Source organism: Nicotiana attenuata, chromosome 1 (assembly GCF_001879085.1).
Source record: "Nicotiana attenuata strain UT chromosome 1, NIATTr2, whole genome shotgun sequence".
Taxonomy (NCBI): domain Eukaryota; kingdom Viridiplantae; phylum Streptophyta; class Magnoliopsida; order Solanales; family Solanaceae; genus Nicotiana; species Nicotiana attenuata.
Window position 1 is genome coordinate 97,117,515 of NC_031989.1, and position 17,669 is coordinate 97,135,183.

The 17,669-nt window shown below is 37.2% G+C and overlaps 1 protein-coding gene across 1 annotated transcript; it reads left to right on the top strand.

Moving 5' to 3' along the window:
• LOC109230840 (zinc finger protein-like 1 homolog) lies at positions 10,888-17,417 on the top strand. The gene is made up of 9 exons (XM_019396296.1): positions 10,888-11,135; positions 11,491-11,571; positions 12,330-12,450; positions 12,553-12,647; positions 13,173-13,244; positions 15,270-15,530; positions 15,642-15,750; positions 16,572-16,758; positions 16,984-17,417. Exons 1-9 carry the CDS (start codon positions 11,112-11,114, stop codon positions 17,063-17,065), a joined length of 1,032 nt encoding a protein of 343 aa, XP_019251841.1. The 5' UTR covers positions 10,888-11,111; the 3' UTR covers positions 17,066-17,417.

Genomic DNA, 17,669 nt, shown 5'->3' on the forward strand with positions numbered 1-17,669 from the left:
GAAAAATAAGTGTTCAAATAGTTCATTAGATTGCTTACAAAAAATACAATTTTGGGACACTTGAACTCCAAATTTGATGAGTCTGTCCACTGTTGCTAATCTCTTCTGTAGTGCCAGCCATAATATGAATTTTTACCTAGGGTGTAGATGAGGTTGCATAGTGATACTCTTCAAAGGTACTTTTGTAGTTGAGGAAACTGCATGTGGTATAACTTGCTTCTACTGAACTTCCCTCCCTCTTGTAGTTGGACAAATCTGTTGACCAGATCCCCATGAATCTCCTGTAACTCAAGAACAAGGTTCCTTGTCTCCATTATCTTTCTGACCACCCAAGCAGCATTCTTGGGTATTGGACTGCTCTCCACCGTCCTATTTCTTATGTAGAAGGTGTGAACCCATCGGATCCATAAACTATCCTTCTTCATTGTAATTGCCCATAGGTGTTTTGCAACTGCTACTTTGTTCCAGTAGTACATGTTAATTACATTTAGTCCACCTGCAGCTTGTGGCCAGCATACTCTGTCCCAAGCAACTAGTGCTTCCTTGGTGATATTTGATGTGCCAGACCATAAAAATGATCTACACATGGCTTCAATCATCTTCAATATCTTCTTAGGTAGCAGAAAGATTTGAGCCCAGTATGATTGTACCCCAAACAAGACTGATTTAATTAACTGGAGCCTACCAGCATATGAAAGCAATTTTGCTGTCCAACAATTGATCTTGTGTGTAATCTTTTCTGCTAATGGCCAGCATTGGATAATAGATAACTTTTTTGATGCTAGTGGTACCCCTAAGTATCTAAATGGCATAGTACCTTCAGTGTACCCCAACTCTTGTATAATGTCTTGCTTTGTGCTTTCTGAGATACCTGCTAGGTAGATGGAACTTTCTTCTGCATTGGCCTGTAGGCCAGATGAGCTTGAGGACTTGAGAAATGTCTGCTGCAGTAGTCTGATAGATGTAATGTCAGCCTTACAGAACATCAACAGGTCATCAGCAAAACAAATGTGCATTGCTTCCAGTTTCTTACATCTGGGATGGAATTTAAAGTTTTTATTCTTTGCCAATTGTGAAAGTTCCCTCTATAAATACTCCATGGCTATGACAAACAAATAAGGGGACATAGGATCACCTTGTCGAATGCCTCTTCTTTCTTGAAATGATTTTGTCAGTCCTCCATCCACGTTGAGGGAGTAGGTCACTGTGGTGATGCATTCCATTATCCAACTGACAAACTTGTAAGAAAATTCAAGCTCTAGTAGCATTTTTTCAAGGAAACTCCAATATAAAGTATCATATGCTTTCCTGAGGTCAACTTTTAAAATACACCTTGGGGAGATCCCTTTTTTATTATATCCTTTGAATAACTCATGAGTAAACAAGATGTTATCTGCAATGCTTTTTCCTTCAAGAAAGGCTGATTGTGACTCCCTAATGAGATCTCCTATTACACTCTTTATCATGTTGATGAGTACTTTGGCTATTATCTTGTATATAGTGGTGCAACAAGCTATAGGTCTGAATTCTTTTACTTGGCTGGGGTTTGGCACTTTTGGAATAACAGTGATTGCTGTACAATTCATTCCTCTATGCATTTTGCCGGTTTCAAAAAATTCCTTTACTGCAGCACATACTTCAGACCCAACTATAGTCCATTGTGTTGTGAAGAACTCAATTGGAAAACCATCTACCCCTAGGGCTTTGTCATGAGGCATATCTTTTGTAGTAGCTAGGATCTTCTCATTTGTTACATTCTTAACTAGTGCCTCCTTCTGTTGTTGGTCCAGGCATCTCCCTTGTTTAACCACTGCTGCATCTGGACATCTATGAGTTTCTCCACTTTCTCCCATAAGACTGGTGAAGATAGAGATAATCTCCTCTTCTATTTGGACTGGATCAGTTAGCTTAATACCACTTGCAATATAGATGGATGCAATGTGGTTTCTGCTTGTCCTCATTTTCCATTTAGCATGGAAGTATTTGGGATTTGAGTCACCACATTCAATCCAAGTGGCCCTTGACTTTTGCTGTAATACTTGTTCTTCTATATGACTCTATTTTTCCATTTCTATCAATATTTCTTTTTCCTGATTGAACAAGCTCTGATCTAGAAGAGTATTCTTGAGTTTCCCTTGTACTACCTCTAGTTTCTGTCTAGCCTGATCAAGTCTCTGCTGATAGGATGCCATATATTTGTTCAGGTCTTTAAGTCCATTTTTGAGTGCCTTCAGTTTCTTCCAGATTTTGTTCATGGGTGCTGATCACGGCCAACCCTGCACTACTATTAAGTAGCGAGAGAGGTCGAAGCAGCTTTTACCTGATATAGGGTCGGGATCGAATTCCACAGAGAGCTAGATATTGGAATTGGGTATCTACCTAAAGTGGAGTTGTGTGTTTGCTCCAAATTGCACTTCTACACATTATTGGGTTTTAATTATGATTCTAATTCTATAAACTACAATGCTCAATTAAACTACTATAAGCTAGGATTACACTATTGCAAGTTGTTCAAGTGATTAAAGGGAACTAGGGTAGTGACCTTCACCTAGGTGGTCAATTTACGGAATCTTGAAAAATAACTCATATTAATTAATTGCTAAGATAAACTAGAAGATTCAATGTTGAAATGAAGATAAAATTGCCCAAAATAGTTAAAATATTCAAACCCACGAGCGCAGCTACCGGCTAAATCTGTCTGCCTGCCCTAAAAATGGAAAAAAAGCTATTTATACTAAGCTGACAATTCTGGACAAAAATACCCCCGTGGGGTTAGTGCGGACCGCACAAAATGGCGTGCGACCGTACTAGGGCTCTGAACTTGAAGATCTAACTTTCTGAACTCGGGCACTGCGGACCGCAGAGAATGGACTGCGGCCGCGGAGGCTTCTAGTGCAGTCCGCATAAAATGGAGCGCGGACCACATTGGCTTGAAAACTCCAACTTGGCACTTCTCTAATTCTTGGCTCTGCGGACCGCACAAAGTCGAGTGCGGCCGCATTAATCTCAGTGCGGACCGCCCAAAACCTAGTGCGCCCGCACTGCCTCTTTACCTGGAAATCAACCTCTCTGAATCTCCTTGTGCGGACCGCACAGAATGGTGTGCGGTCGCATTGGGACTGTTCTGCCTGAGCTTTGTCTTGTCTTGGTACTTGTGCAAGTTTCACTCCTTTTGAGCTGATCTTTGACAACTTGTCACTTTGTTGATCAAACCTGCAATCAAGCACAACTTATGAGCCTTTTGGGACTATTTTGTACGAATTTCCAATCAAAACATAAGCAAGAAGGAGTATAAGATGCATCAAAGTCCCTAGTTATCAGGTGCTTCTTGAGTTCTTTGCTGCCGTACTTCTTGCACTATGCTCCTAAACTCTGGATGCTCCATGACATTTTTGTAGCTTGAAAGGCTTAGGGTGCAGTCCTTTCTTATGTTGACTGATATGTATGAGGATTGGGGAGTGATCAGACACTCCTGGATCCATGAATTCAACTTCTATGTGGCTATATTGTTGTAGCCACACATAGTTGCCCATTGCCCAATCTATCTTACTATACACCCTTTTATCTTCCTGTTGTTTGTTGCACCATGTAAAGAATCAGCCAACACTTTTTAATGGAGTCAATTGCAGTACATCAACTAAATTTTGGAAGCCTTGTGTCTCTGATCGAGTGACTGGTGCTCCTATTCTGTCTTCTGAAGTTAACACATTGTTGAAATCCCCACTTAATAACCAAACATCCTGTACATTTGTTCCTGTTTGTGCAAGTTTATTCCATAGCTGATGCCTGAGAGTTGCATCATTTCTGGCATACACCACTGTTAGCAGTGCTTTGAAACTATCCTTCTGCACCTCACAATGTATACATTGATCTGTAGTCTCAATGATCTGGATCTTTACATTGTTTCTCCACATTAGCCATATTCTACCATTTGGGTGGTCTTTATAATTACAGCAAACATTCCGGATCCTAGCCACCTTCTGTATAATTCTCCCAGCTTTTCTCTCCTTTACTCTTGCTTCTACACACCCCATTACATCTATTTTGTACTTATTCAGAAAGATTCTTAGCTCTTTCTATTTAAAGGGCTTGTTAAGCCCTCTTATATTCCAAGTACAAATGTTCATTGATGAGAAGAGCTGGTTGGCCCAGCATCCCTTGGCTCCTGATCTGAGAGGTGATTTTGTAAGATTGCAAACCTATTGCTAGAGGTAGTTGCAGCAGCTGTATTGCCTCTAACATTGGTAGTCTGTTTTCCTTGCCCTGCTCCTATCTTGCTGAGTGTTGTGTTTGGATCTTCTGTAGGAATTTGTTTGGTAGTGGGTTGTACACCTTCTGCAGTGGACATTCTCACATGCTTTTCTTTCTGAGTTCCAGATGATTCTGCATCATTTGAAGTTGAAGAAACATGTATCTTCTGCACCCATTTTTGAGTGATATGTTTCTTTTTCTTGTTCCTTCTTCTTCTTCTTGGTTGCTCCTTAAATTCCTCTTCATTAACTTGCTTTGTCTTTGCCCAGCACTCTATTGTATCATGACCAAATCTAATACAATCACAACAGAATTTGGGCCTCCAGTCATATGCAATCTGTTGCTTTATCACTCCTTTTGGTGTTTGCATCTCAAAACTTTCAGGGAGTGGGTGTGATACATCAGTTTCCACCAGTACTCTTGCATAAGAGGCCTTATCCATTTTAGCAGTTACCCTATCAGTATATAGAGGTTTCCCTACTACACAAGCAAGCTTACTTAATGTTTCAGTGAACCAATATCCTAACGGGAGCCTTGGAAATTTCATCCATAAAGGAATAATGCGTAAGCACTCTGGGTTGAAACAGAAATCAATCTTCCACTGCTGTAGGATAAATGGTTTGTTATGGTAGGTGTATGGCCCAGCATGAAGAACTAGGTCTCTATCTTCTATACTTTGAAACTGGAAAATGTAGTATCCTTCATCATGGTACAAATTTTTTGGCTTTGCTACAAAACTCCACACATTGGTGACATAATTTTCCATAGACTTCTCATACGGACTATCACCTAGGACATACCCAATTAGGCCATTCTTTAGCGATTCCTCCTGAGCCCTAGTGTCCTCCTTCTCTATTTGTACCACAAACGTGCCATCTCTCATAGAAGGGGGAATATAGGTTAAAGGCTTACCCATTTGTGAACTTGTGTTTTCCTTCACAATTTTTTCCTTTAGTGTCACGACCCATTTTCACAATAGGTCATGAGGGCGCCTGACACCCTTGTCAGGCAAGCCAATTGCGGAGACATTTCTAACATACTTATGTTGCTGTTAATTAAGATAAGTAAAATAAACACCCAAATTGGAGCTTAAGCCAGAAGAACTGAATACTGTAATAATATGATTGCACAACCCCAAAATAATCGTCTACCAAAGTGTGTGCCAGAACCTGGTGTCACAAGCTACGGGCAACTAGTAGAATATACATCCAAAAGAATACCACACTACCCTACTGTCTGGATCCGAATAGACAGAAAATAACAATACAAAAGAAAGACTTCTTCGGCTGCGGATCGACATGGAAGGAAAGCAGCTCACCGTAGAAGTTCCAAGCCTGCTCACGAATGCGGTACCATAGAAATAACCGGATCTACCTTCCTCAGACCCTGTACATTTAAGTACAGAAGCGTAGTATGAGTACATAAACAATATGTACCCAGTGAGTATCCCGCCTAATCTCGAAGAAGTAGAGACGAGAGGACGACTTGATACTCACTAGGGTCAAGATAATATAATATAATTGTGCTATTCTAAGCATGAAAGTCACCAATATTTAACAAGTTATAACAAAGAGCAGTAATCATATTCTTGTCCTTATTTCAGTTTCCATTTTTCATTTTCAATTTCTAAGCAAGTAGGCATGTCATGTTCAAGTATCAGCATATATATATATATATATATATATATATATATATATATATATATATATATATATATATATATATATATATATCATATGCAATCACACCGAGGTCGACGGCCCGCTCCAACAGAATTAAAATGTGCACTGCCGAGGGTCGAATGGCACGAACCATAGATGCATCTATTCTCACCGAGGCGATCGGCTTGATCCATAAATATCAAGAAAACATCAAGAATGCATACGAAGGTTCATAAATATACCAGGAAGCTCTTACCAAGGCTTAACAAGTTCATACGTTCACTTCGCATTTCCTTTTAAGTCTGTAGCATATCATGAATGATCATAGTGACAATTTAAATAAGAGATACTTTCAAATTAGGCATGATGTGGGTCCAAACTACCCATACAATTAATATCATAGTAGCTACGCACGGACTCTCGTCACCTAGTACGTACGTAGCCCCCGCATTTAGCAACAAATATTCAGTTATTACACCTATTGGGACAATTCCCTCTTACAAGGTTAGAAAGGAGACTCACCTCGCTCCAAAGCGCGCTCCCAATATCGAGAACAAGACCAAGCTCTTAATTCGAAGCCGAACGATCACAAACTAGTTTAAATAGGTAAGAACTAGTCAATAAAGGCTTAAAAGGTCGAATCCTAACTATTTAAGTAATTTCCCAACCTTTTCCACAAGTTTTCTAAAATTCGATCCCGGGCCCACGTGTCCGGATTACGATATTTTTCAAAGGAAAATGTTCTCTACAACCTAACGATCAATAATATATAAATTCTAGTCCATTTCATAACAAATTCCATGCTTAAGTCTTAATTTTATCAAAACCCTAGGTCTAGCTCTAACCCCTTTGATTTTTATCTAATTTTTAGTATTTAATCTACCTAATATACATGTATTTAAACTAATAATGAATGGGAGTAACTTACCTTGAAGTGCTATGTTGAAACCCTCTCTTTGGAAGCCTCCCTAATCGCCTAAGTGTGGAGTAAGAAATGAAAAATGGCCTTTGAGTTCGAATTAAATGAACTCTCTGCCCAGCGATTTTCGCTTCTGCGGTGCTAGGACCGCTTCTGCGGAAATCGCTTCTGCGGAAATAGGACCGCTTTTGCGGAAATGGCCCAAGAAGCCTGGACCACTTCTGCGGTCAGGTGCCCGCTTTTGCGGGTCCGCTTCTGCGGATTTCGAGCCGTTTCTGCGGATTTGGGCCTAAGGAGCTGGACCGCTTCTGCGGTTTCCCCTTGGCCTGGCCCTTTCCACTTTTATGATGAGCTGACCGCATCTGCGGTACCGCTTCTGCGGTTCAAGAACCGCAGATGCGGTTATGACAGAAGCAGCAACTTCAGCTCTTCTTCAATTTTCTTACTTAGCTCAAACCTCGCTCGTTTGACGCTCGGGGCTCCCGAGCCCCGCCCGAACACACCGAAAAGTCTGAAATTACGAGGCGGACCTACTCGAACCCTTGGATCACTCAAAACAACGCTAAATCTTGGAATCACCCCCTAAAACTAAATGAATCAAACTATTGAATCTTCAAGTTTTTATTTCTCCTCTAATGGGTCAAAACGCCCTTAAACTACTCAGATTGATACCAAATTTCACGGGCAAGTCTTAAATGACATTACGGACCTGTACCAAGCTTCGGAACCAAAATCCGAGCCCGATACCTAGGGAATCAATAATTTCTTAGTTTCTTTAGTTCTTTAAAGCTTTAATTAAACAATTTTAAACAAAAATTCATTACTCGGGCTAGGGACCTCGGAATTTGATTCCGGGCATACGCCCAGGTCCCATATTTTCCTACGGACCCCCAGAAATTACCAAATCACAAATCCGGGTCCGTTTCCCAAGAAAGTTGACCGAAGTAAAACTTGGCCTTTTAAGAAATTCTTAAAGAAACAATTAGGCATTTTTCACTCAAAAACTCTTCTAACTCCCGAACCGACCGCCCCCGCAAGTCGTAGATTAGTTAAGGCAAGTACGGGAGGCTTTATTTAGGGAAACAGGGTTCTAAAAGGCAAAACGACCGGTCGGGTCGTTACATTTAGTTTTTTCTGTCTGTCATCAGCTGTCTTCTCCTTTGCGTTTGGTGCTTGCTGAGTTGAGGTTGCTGCTGCCGAGAACTGCAATCTTCGGTGTACCATTAATTCCTCCACTCTCAGATTTGCTTGTTTTGCATGCACTTCAATCCCTTTGGTATCTGTCTCGTCGTTCTCCTTTTCCTCCAGGATAGGCTGAAATTTCTGTGGTAGAAAGCTACCAAAAGTCAATGGTTGTAGTCCTGTGGCCGGCGTATTCTTCGAGTCCTTTTCTGTCGATGGATTGTGCTGAATAATTGTTGGTGCACTATCCATACCAGTGAGCTAACGCCCCATTTGCGAAGGGCAGGTGTTTCCATGGTTTCTTCATCCCCTTGATTAGGGCTTGGAAGCTTCTTGCGTTGCTTTGTCATGGCGGATGGCGTACGTTGGTTATCCTCGCTAATCGTGCCCCTAATCTCTTCACTTCTAATTTACTTACAGTGTAACCTTGTATCAGAAAAGATGAGAGAAGGAGTCAATTCAAGTTAGTTTTTTAATTTTCTGGTTTAATAAATAATTTAAATTAACTGCCCAAAAAATACGGGATTCCATATTATAGTTAATTGCGGAAGGTTTAAAATTTTGTACCAATGTTTATTATGCCCGCGTTTGGGAATACGATCGTGAATGTTTTTTTCCCTTTCTTCCTATTTCTATATAAAATTCTTTGTAAAAAATTTTTGTATTCAAATTTTCAGGTTTATAACAAATTAAATAAAAAACTAATGAAAAAACGCGGGAGTCTATCTTTTTGAATAGACGAGTGTGGAGTGTTTTTTTATTATTGTTTTTATGTAAAATTCTATGCCAAAAAAAATTGACGAATTTGTAGGTTTATAATAAATTAACTAAAAAACTAATGAAAAACGTGGGAGTTATATTTTGGAATTGGAGTAGTTATATTTTTGTTGCTTTCAGAGTTTCATTTTTAAAAAGTATCTGCCTAAAAACATGGGACTCCACGATGTTGAATAACTGAATTGGTTAATTATTTAAATTCTGTATTTTTTTCTTTTTAATTTTTTTTGAATCTCCAAATTTATTGGAGCTTTGTCCTAAAACATGACACATGTTGATATTTCGTTTTGACACTTGGCATAATATTATGGATCTGCTTCTCCTTTTATATATTAATAGATATATTATTTAAAATAATTTAAAAACTCAAACTTGAAACTACTTTCCAATTTGAATGGGCAATTTTTTTTTAATTTTCATTTTTTATTATAAAATATTTTATTTTACTATTTTATAGTTATTTAAATTCAAAAACAATAACAAATAAGTAATTATTAACTAAATAACTTATTATTAACTACTTATGCCATGTAGCTTTTTCTAGGCTGCCATTTGGCTTAAGGAGAGTGCTTTTTCCTCAACTTTTAATAATATATAGATAGATATTTAGTATTATTGATAGAAGCTTTATTAGCATATTGCTTTATTTAAATTTTTTGTATGCTACTTTCTTTTTATAATATAACAGAAGATACATATTTTTTTATTTTTTATTTTATTCTATTGTTCTCAATAATATTTTTTGAATAAATAAACTTTTTATTTTTAAAAAGAAAAAAGTTATTAAAAAAGCAAAGATATTTTTAAATCGGCTTTTTTTTTTGTAATGTACCTTTTTAGTTTAAAATAATTTAAAAACTCCAACTTGAAACAACTTTCCAATTTGAATGGATAGTTTTTTAAAAAAAAATTCGTTTTTATTATAATGTTTTATTATCTTATAGATATTTAAATTCAAAAATAATAATCAATAGCTAATTATTAACCAAATAACTAATTATTAACATGTGGCTTTTTTCTAGACTGTCACTTGGCTTAAGGAGAGGTCCTTTTCCTCTATTTTTAATAATAATATAGATATTATTAATAATATATAGATAGCCTGCCTTGTTAAAAGTGTTGCGCTAGTATTGAGTTTCGAACTCCTGCCTTTCAACATAACTAAGCTTCCAACATCCATTCTTAACCAAAGCACCCACCAATGTTTTTGTTTCTTGGGTGCTTTCTAACGTTTTGCTCCAAATTAAGGTTAATGGGTGCTTAAACACCCAAAAATTATATATAGGTTCGCCCATGCGATTCAGAATATGGAAAAAGTTATGAAATAATTGGATTGATACGTTGTTTCTATTTGTTTTTAAATTAATATCTCGTATTCTTTTCACAAAAACCAATAAAAAATATGAAAAACGTACTTCACAACTATGACTATGAATCTACTAGGTTGGATAAAAAAAGGATTAAGCCACTAACATTCAATTTCATGAAATGTAATTCTAGTAATGATGTCTTAACTAATGAATTGTATCATTAAGGATTGTAGTAAGTTAAGATGAATTTCGTTTGACAATAAACACTTTATGCTTTTAAAATTATTTTCTTTACTGTTACCTTGTAACATGTCCAAATTTTTGTCAAAAGATTGCGATGGACTCGATAAGGTTGATTTATGTGAATGTTTGAAACAACTAAAAGTTAAATGGATTGTCTTGTCATTTTGTTTAAAACTTACTTAATGAGAGAAACAATCATCAAAGTAGTCACACTATATTAAAATTATGACATTTTATTAATTGAGCAATTAAATATGCTGGACTAATATAAAATATATATTTTAAAAAGTGGACATATATTCTGTGTAATCAATAGAAACAATCTATGTATTAGACTAATGAGTCTGAATATTAGTTTTCAATTTTAAACTTTAGACCAAAAATCGTATTTTGAAAGTGGCCAACTTCTAAATACAAAGCCTCAAAAGTTGGCTATTAGTCTAAATCAGCCCAAACTTTGTGTTGAAAAACGCCCGTCAAGGGTACCATAAGAAAGCCCAACACCGAGCCCACACTGAACAGATCCAGTAACCAGCTCCAGCGTCATCAAACCAATCACAACTCCCAAACATCTAACGGATCTGTGAACCTTTCTAAGCTAAACATAAATCTGAAGTTATTTCCGCTACACACGCTTGAGTCTGAGTCTCTGAATTTTGCTTTTGATTTGTGAATTCGATTTCTCCGAATTCTAAACCCTAATAGTTCATTTTTTATCAAATCCGCGATCTTCAACTCATCTATTTCACTGCTACTTTAGCCAATGCAATGGTGGTTTGCAAATGTCGGAAGGTATTAGTTTCTATCTCTCTCTCTCTCTTGCGATAGACGAGTTGCTTGTTAGGATGATCAAACAATTTGTAATTGTGCGGAAAGTATTAGCACTCGATGAAATTCAGACAAAAGTGTGTTCTAAAAAAATTGATTCGGATCGGATGCTTATAATTGTTATTTCCATTGTACATTGTTCATTTTACTGAATTTCAGCTAGTATTTTTGTTAATTTATATCTGGATTGGTTAGATTTATCAACGAGGGCGGTAAAAACGTGTAATTTACTGACAATTGCATGCTTCATGGCCATTGAGGACTTTGCGCCGTGATGTTATCGTATGATTAATTGATTTGTCAATGTGTTGGCTTGCAGGCAACTAAGCTGTACTGTTTTGTGCACAAAGTCCCTGTTTGTGGAGAATGCATATGCTTTCCCGAGCATCGTATATGCGCGGTATTGTGTTTTCCTATTTTTACTATCGTCTTTGACCACATTAAGTTGCTTTAGTATTGGAAGGCAATTGCTTACAGTTATTTGTGCCAAGCTTACATCTGTATTTCCATTTGTATACATGTGAATTGTATTTATTGGTGATCTTATAGTAGGATGAGTGATAGAACCTTTGTTCAGATGATTACACTGATATCTGTATACATCAGAGGATCAGACAACCATATCTTTCAATTTCGATCCTAAAAAGGAAGTTGTCTGGAACTCTGGAATCATTAAATGCGAGATCCTTTTTATTTGATAGCATATGTGTTTGGTTAATCTTCAATGACCAGTAATCTCATGAAATAAGCTGTTTGAGAAATTAGTTTGAAGGGGTCAGAAGGATCTAATGCAATCAATCTTCTCATTAAGTTTTAACGATTTTGATCAAAGCCAGTACTATTTGCTGATTGAGTAGTCATTCTGACTTTATGATGTAATTGGTGATGTTGATCTTTTCACTTGATCCACTAACAAAGTTCATGAGATCAAGATATATACATTGCTGTTCACTTTTTTGTAGTAGTCAGGCATTGTGCACTAATGTTTATGAGACATGATGACTTTTATGTTCTTAATCTGGATTATGCTATCTACCTTCCTGCATTGTTTTAATTCATTTTTATTTTCTATAACATTCTTGTTGGGCTGTTGGAGGTCTGCTTGCCTTCTTCTGTCTTCCATCATTTTGTATTTCCTTTAAGAAATCCCAATTTCAGATCCGCACCTATTCAGAGTGGGTCATAGATGGAGAGTATGATTGGCCTCCAAAATGCTGCAGTTGTCACTCTGTGCTTGAAGAGGAAACTGATGCTGGGACTACACGGTTGGGTTGCTTGCGTATGTAATCTTGCTAATCCATTGCGATATATAAAATGTCTTCCCTTAATAAGTTGATAACTTCTCTTACAGTATAAGTTACTCCTGTGGTTGCTTTTGCAGATGTAATACATACAAATTGCTTGGTTTCACATATAAAATCGTTTCCTCCACACACTGCTCCAGCTGGCTATGTGTGTCCTTCATGTTCAACTTCGGTACAGTCTGCTATCCACAATTATCATTCAATTTATTTTATGTTGATCTTGTGCATAAGAAAGTGATTATGAAGAAAGTTCTCCAGAAGAAATGGATGGATCGAGGGCCCGCAGGGCTTTGGTCTAGTGGTAAGAGCGCAACTTGTGATGTGTGGGTTACGCGCACGTCATGGGTTTGAATCCTGTCGTAGAAAAAAGCCTGGTATTTAAGTGGAGAAGGGTAGAGGCACAAGCCCATTATCTACCAAGTTTGAACCTTGTGCCTTTGGTCCTCAGGGATTTCTTGGTTATAAAAAAAGATGATTATTTAAAAATTTGTTAAAAAACAACCATTTTGACATCATTAGAAACGTCCACTTTGGATATATTGGCATCAATGCTTACTGGTGTTTTGAAATTTTGATTTGCTCTGATGCATTATCTTTTTTTCTTAGTCACGTGCTCTGGTGTATTATCTTAAGCTTAATTTTGCTATATTAGTTTCTCAATCACGATTCATGTCCAGGAGGTGCTTTGTTAATGCAGATATGGCCTCCTAAAAGTGTTAAAGATTCAGGATCACGCCTTCATACAAAGTTGAAAGAAGCTATTATGCAGGTAGTGTGTTGTCAGTTGCAAGCAAGTGCCTTTATCCACTTTGGGTCATTTATTTATTGGATATTTTGCTTTATCATGACTATGGAGGTGCTTCTCTTTGTAGCTTGATTTGAGGATTTCATAAGATGTTAATTGGATTATCATGTAAATGAAAAATAGCATCTTGGCCCATGCATACTTCAATCTCCTCTTTAACTATGCCAAACTTTGTAAATGATTCTAGTAATGAATGTTTATGATTTTGTGTCTGTGCTTCTTTGATCTGAAGTAAATCACATGGAAGTAGCTTATGCCTTGTTGTGGACTATATAGATGCATCAAACAACCTGATAATGGATTTGATCCAGACCTTCATAATGCTGCTTAAACAACCTCCTTTCAATCTAGTTGGCTCCTTAAGGATCTTTCTCAACTTCTAATTGTCTCCTTGTTGAAGTGCACGTTTGCAAGGTTGTGACAGCTAAGGTGATTTCTTACCGAGATGATGACTGTTAAGCAATCAAAGCGTGATTTTATATCTCCTTCACCAATTGAAAGATGTTTCCTTGTAACTGTGTTTACTTTCTGGTCTTGGGGGTTTGTTTTAGTAGTTGCATATAACGACTATAGTTAGTTGTCTTGATAACATTTGGCACAGAGTAGTATCAGGTATCAAATAGGTTTTATCTTCTGAAGCATGTTAACCTCTTAATAAGGGTTGACAAATAATAGAGTGATAAATGCATAGTGGCTTTTGATTAGACAGGCACTGTCCTGCTGATGAGATGCACTTCATATATTATTTAAGTGGTTAAGGAAAACTGTCTTATGAAGAAGTCACATTTAAGTTGAAGTATAAACTGTGCTTGTCTGTTTAATTTTGTCCATCCATACCCTCGTTATTAACTTAATTTTCAGCTCTCTTTTGTTTTTCTTTTAAAATAGTATATCTCCTTTTTTGAACAATTTCTTGAGCGCACACAGTGTGTTTTGTCATTTGTGTGACTTGAAATGTTTACCATGCAAAATATTGTACTTCGGAGAAACTACTTTAGGTCATTTTTCAATATTTGGTTGGCATAGAGGTAGTTGTATGGTACGCGGGTGGTAAGTGGCGAGTATTAAAGGGTTTCAACAACAATGTTTGTGTGTTGGTTGAAGTAAGTGACATGGATTTAGACCTTATATTTGATTAGCCCATAAATATTACTCCCTCCGTTTCAAATTAGATGAGGTACTTTCCTTTTTAGCCTGTTCCAAAATAAATGACACATTTCTAAATTTGGAAATAACTCAACTTTAAACTCTTCATTTTACCTATTTTACCCTTAATGAGACTTTTATAACCACACAAATGTCATGGCCCCACAAAGCTTTTACCCCTTAAGCTTTTAAGACCATAAGTTTCAAAAGTCTTTTTTTTCTTTCTTAAACTCCGTGCCGAGTCAAACTACCTCAACTAAATTGAAACGGAGGGATTACAAGTCATTTTCTCACGTCACTGTTAGAATAAAACATCTTTAACAATTTACCTCAACCAACATTGGAAAAATGAACTTTCTAGCTTATCTTGGTTTTCCTGGAATATACTCTCCACATTTCACCATGTGTAGTACTAACTTCTTCATGTATGAAAATTCAAATTATATTCTGTTATATCTCTGTACCATCAGATTCATTTGCTTTCATGTGAACCTTCTATCTTCTGCAAATCAGATTGTGATTGTAGTAAGGATCACACTTGAATTTATTGTCCATTAGCTGATTGTAACTTGTTAGATGAATTCATTGTATCGTGTGCTATCTTTGCTATGGGATAATCTAACTATTTCATTTCCAAGTTAGGTGTCATAGTTCCTAATAAGATTTTCTTCTGAATTCTTTATCTTAAAAAAAGAAGATTTTCTTCTGAATTAGTCAGGTTTTTGCTTTCAACTTCTCTGGAGGGGGTTGGGAAAGAAGGAGAGTGAATCCATCTTGTAGCAAACAAACCAGTTGTGAATCCAGTGGCAGTCAAGGCCATACTGACCTTTTGCTGCTTTGCAGACTGGCCTGGAGAAGAATTTGTTTGGAAACCATCCAGTGACTCTGCCAGGAACAGAGCCTCGAGGTCCTCCACCGGCTTTTGCTTCTGATCCATTGAAGCATGTTTCAGCTGCTGGAAATTCTGAAGGATTAGCTGCAATTGCCGCAGGTTCTTCCAAACCCGCAAGCATGGACATTGTGGAGATAGATGGCCCCACTTCAGCACCTTCATCTATGTCTAATCACGAGTCCAATTTCATGAAAAGCACAAGTCCTTCTGGTGTAAGCAATTTTATTTCATGTTGCAAGCAGCGTATTACATACTTCAGATTTTGATTTTGTGTGTTGTTTTGGATTTTTCTTGCATCTTGTTCACAATGACACCCCTCGCAGCCTGGAGCCACCACACGAAAGACCGCAGTGCAAGTAGAAAGGCAAAACTCTGAAATTTCGTACTTTGCTGATGATGAAGATGGAAACCGGAAAAAGTACACGAAGAGAGGTGAGCTCTCTTCCTTTTCATAATGTGTATATTTGTCCTACGTGAGCTCCCATGAGTCAAATGAAAGAAAAAACTCCATTGCAATTTGCAACTAATACTTTTTCCTATGCCCTTGTTGTTGCTTGTATTTTTCTTGGATAGCACTTGGTATTCTGAAATTGTATCTAATGGTCTCAATTTGAAACTATTGGGACTTTTCTGAAAAGTGGGAAGTACGATTAACTACCTTTTTGTTCTCTGTATTTCTTGGAGCTTTTCTTGTCGAAGGAGGGAATGCAATTAGATTTCCCTCCGTTTGAAACCTTTAATTATATTTATGCAAGTCATGTTGTGATTTTGAGAGTTGTCGAACTAATTCTTTGAAAGAGAAATGAGGTGTACCTCCAAATGCACCAGTCCGTCTGTGCCACAATGTGATTGAATGTGTTAAAAGGGATAAGTTGAACCTAAAATCACTCAGAGTAAAGTTGTTTGAGAAGACATATAATCTGTCAGAGTCCATATGATCTTAGCAAAGAACATTATCAATATAAATGATATCAACTAGTTGGGGTTTAAGTTTAGTCGTCGTGGTGCGATTACATTAAGTCTGGGTACTTGTCAGGAGTCCTTTAATTTAGATAAAGAGTTGTATGTTAGTGTAAGGGTAAGCATGCAATTTAGCGAATTGTCAGCTTTGAAGAAAACATCACCTGTCTTGAAAGATAAATTACCGAGTATAAAATTGAGACGAACCCGAATAGAGCGGATTAGATATATACGATTAATGTACCCTACCCAACTGGTGTAGTAGTTGTCAAACTAATGTCTTTTATCAACAGGTTCATTTCGTCATAAGTTTCTGAGATCATTGCTCCCATTTTGGTCGAGTTCCTTACCAACTCTACCAGTAACTGCACCACCACGAAAAGATGCATCAAATACTGATGAAGTCACTGAAGGTCGTCAGCGCCATCATAAGTCTTCAAGAATGGATCCAAGAAAACTCCTCCTCATTATAGCAATCATGTAATGCTAACTCTGATTCTTGGTTTCCCCATTTTATTGCTCCCTTTCTTGATCAAATTTATTCTGTTGAATTCTGCTTCTTTACTGTACATAGCTGACACCCTAAGCTTACCTGTAGATTCAGGTCAAAGCTAGTTGTCAGATGAAAACGTAAAGGTTGTTTATGTTCATTATTATCATTTAGTTTTTGGTAGGCATGAAACTTCTCTACTTTCTTACGTGCAGGGCTTGCATGGCAACCATGGCTATCCTGTACTATAGAATTGCTCAGAGTGGTCTAGATGAGGAGCTGCCTGATAATGAATAGTGGTAAGTTTATGGCCATAAAGTCTTTGGTGGCCTGAATTATGGCTATACATCAGTTATCAACAGGACCGACAGAGTTGCTTATTCTTCTGCTGCTTGTACGCGCTCAGTCTTTGTTGTCATCATGTCACTGTTTTGGGTGGAACACAGAATTCTTGGTTGCCTGTGATTTATAGAGAACTTGTCTTATGACAACGATTAATGCCTTCCCAGCTCTCCTGTACCTCATTGAAAACCTTCTCTCTCTCCTCGCATTTCTTTTTCTTGTTTGTTTTGTTAGTTACTTCTGTTTGGAATTTAAATGGATTAACATAGTGAAATGAAATAATATCACCTCTTCTCATTGTTATCAATTAGATTGTGTTAATGACTTTGAAATTGATGAAATCATGTGAAGAATATGTAGAATCTGATCTAACAAGGATATGCAAGCCTGAGATCGTTACTATCATTTCTATCAGAATCGATAGACACTCTCTATCATGTTACTGACGTAAATATGTCAAGGAATGTTTTTGATATTTTGGAATAAGTATGTAGAGATGTTTTTAGCCTTTTCTGCAGGCCTGGACTCTCACATTAATAGGAACAGTCTCGTCCCAGGA

Excerpts from the sequence above, each read along its gene's own strand:
- LOC109230840 (XM_019396296.1), top strand. The coding sequence starts at position 11,112 with ATGGTGGTTTGCAAATGTCGGAAG. Across the intron at positions 12,451-12,552 it reads TACACGGTTGGGTTGCTTGC|ATGTAATACATACAAATTGC; the intron begins GTATGTAATCTT and ends TTGCTTTTGCAG. Across the intron at positions 15,531-15,641 it reads AAAGCACAAGTCCTTCTGGT|CCTGGAGCCACCACACGAAA; the intron begins GTAAGCAATTTT and ends CACCCCTCGCAG.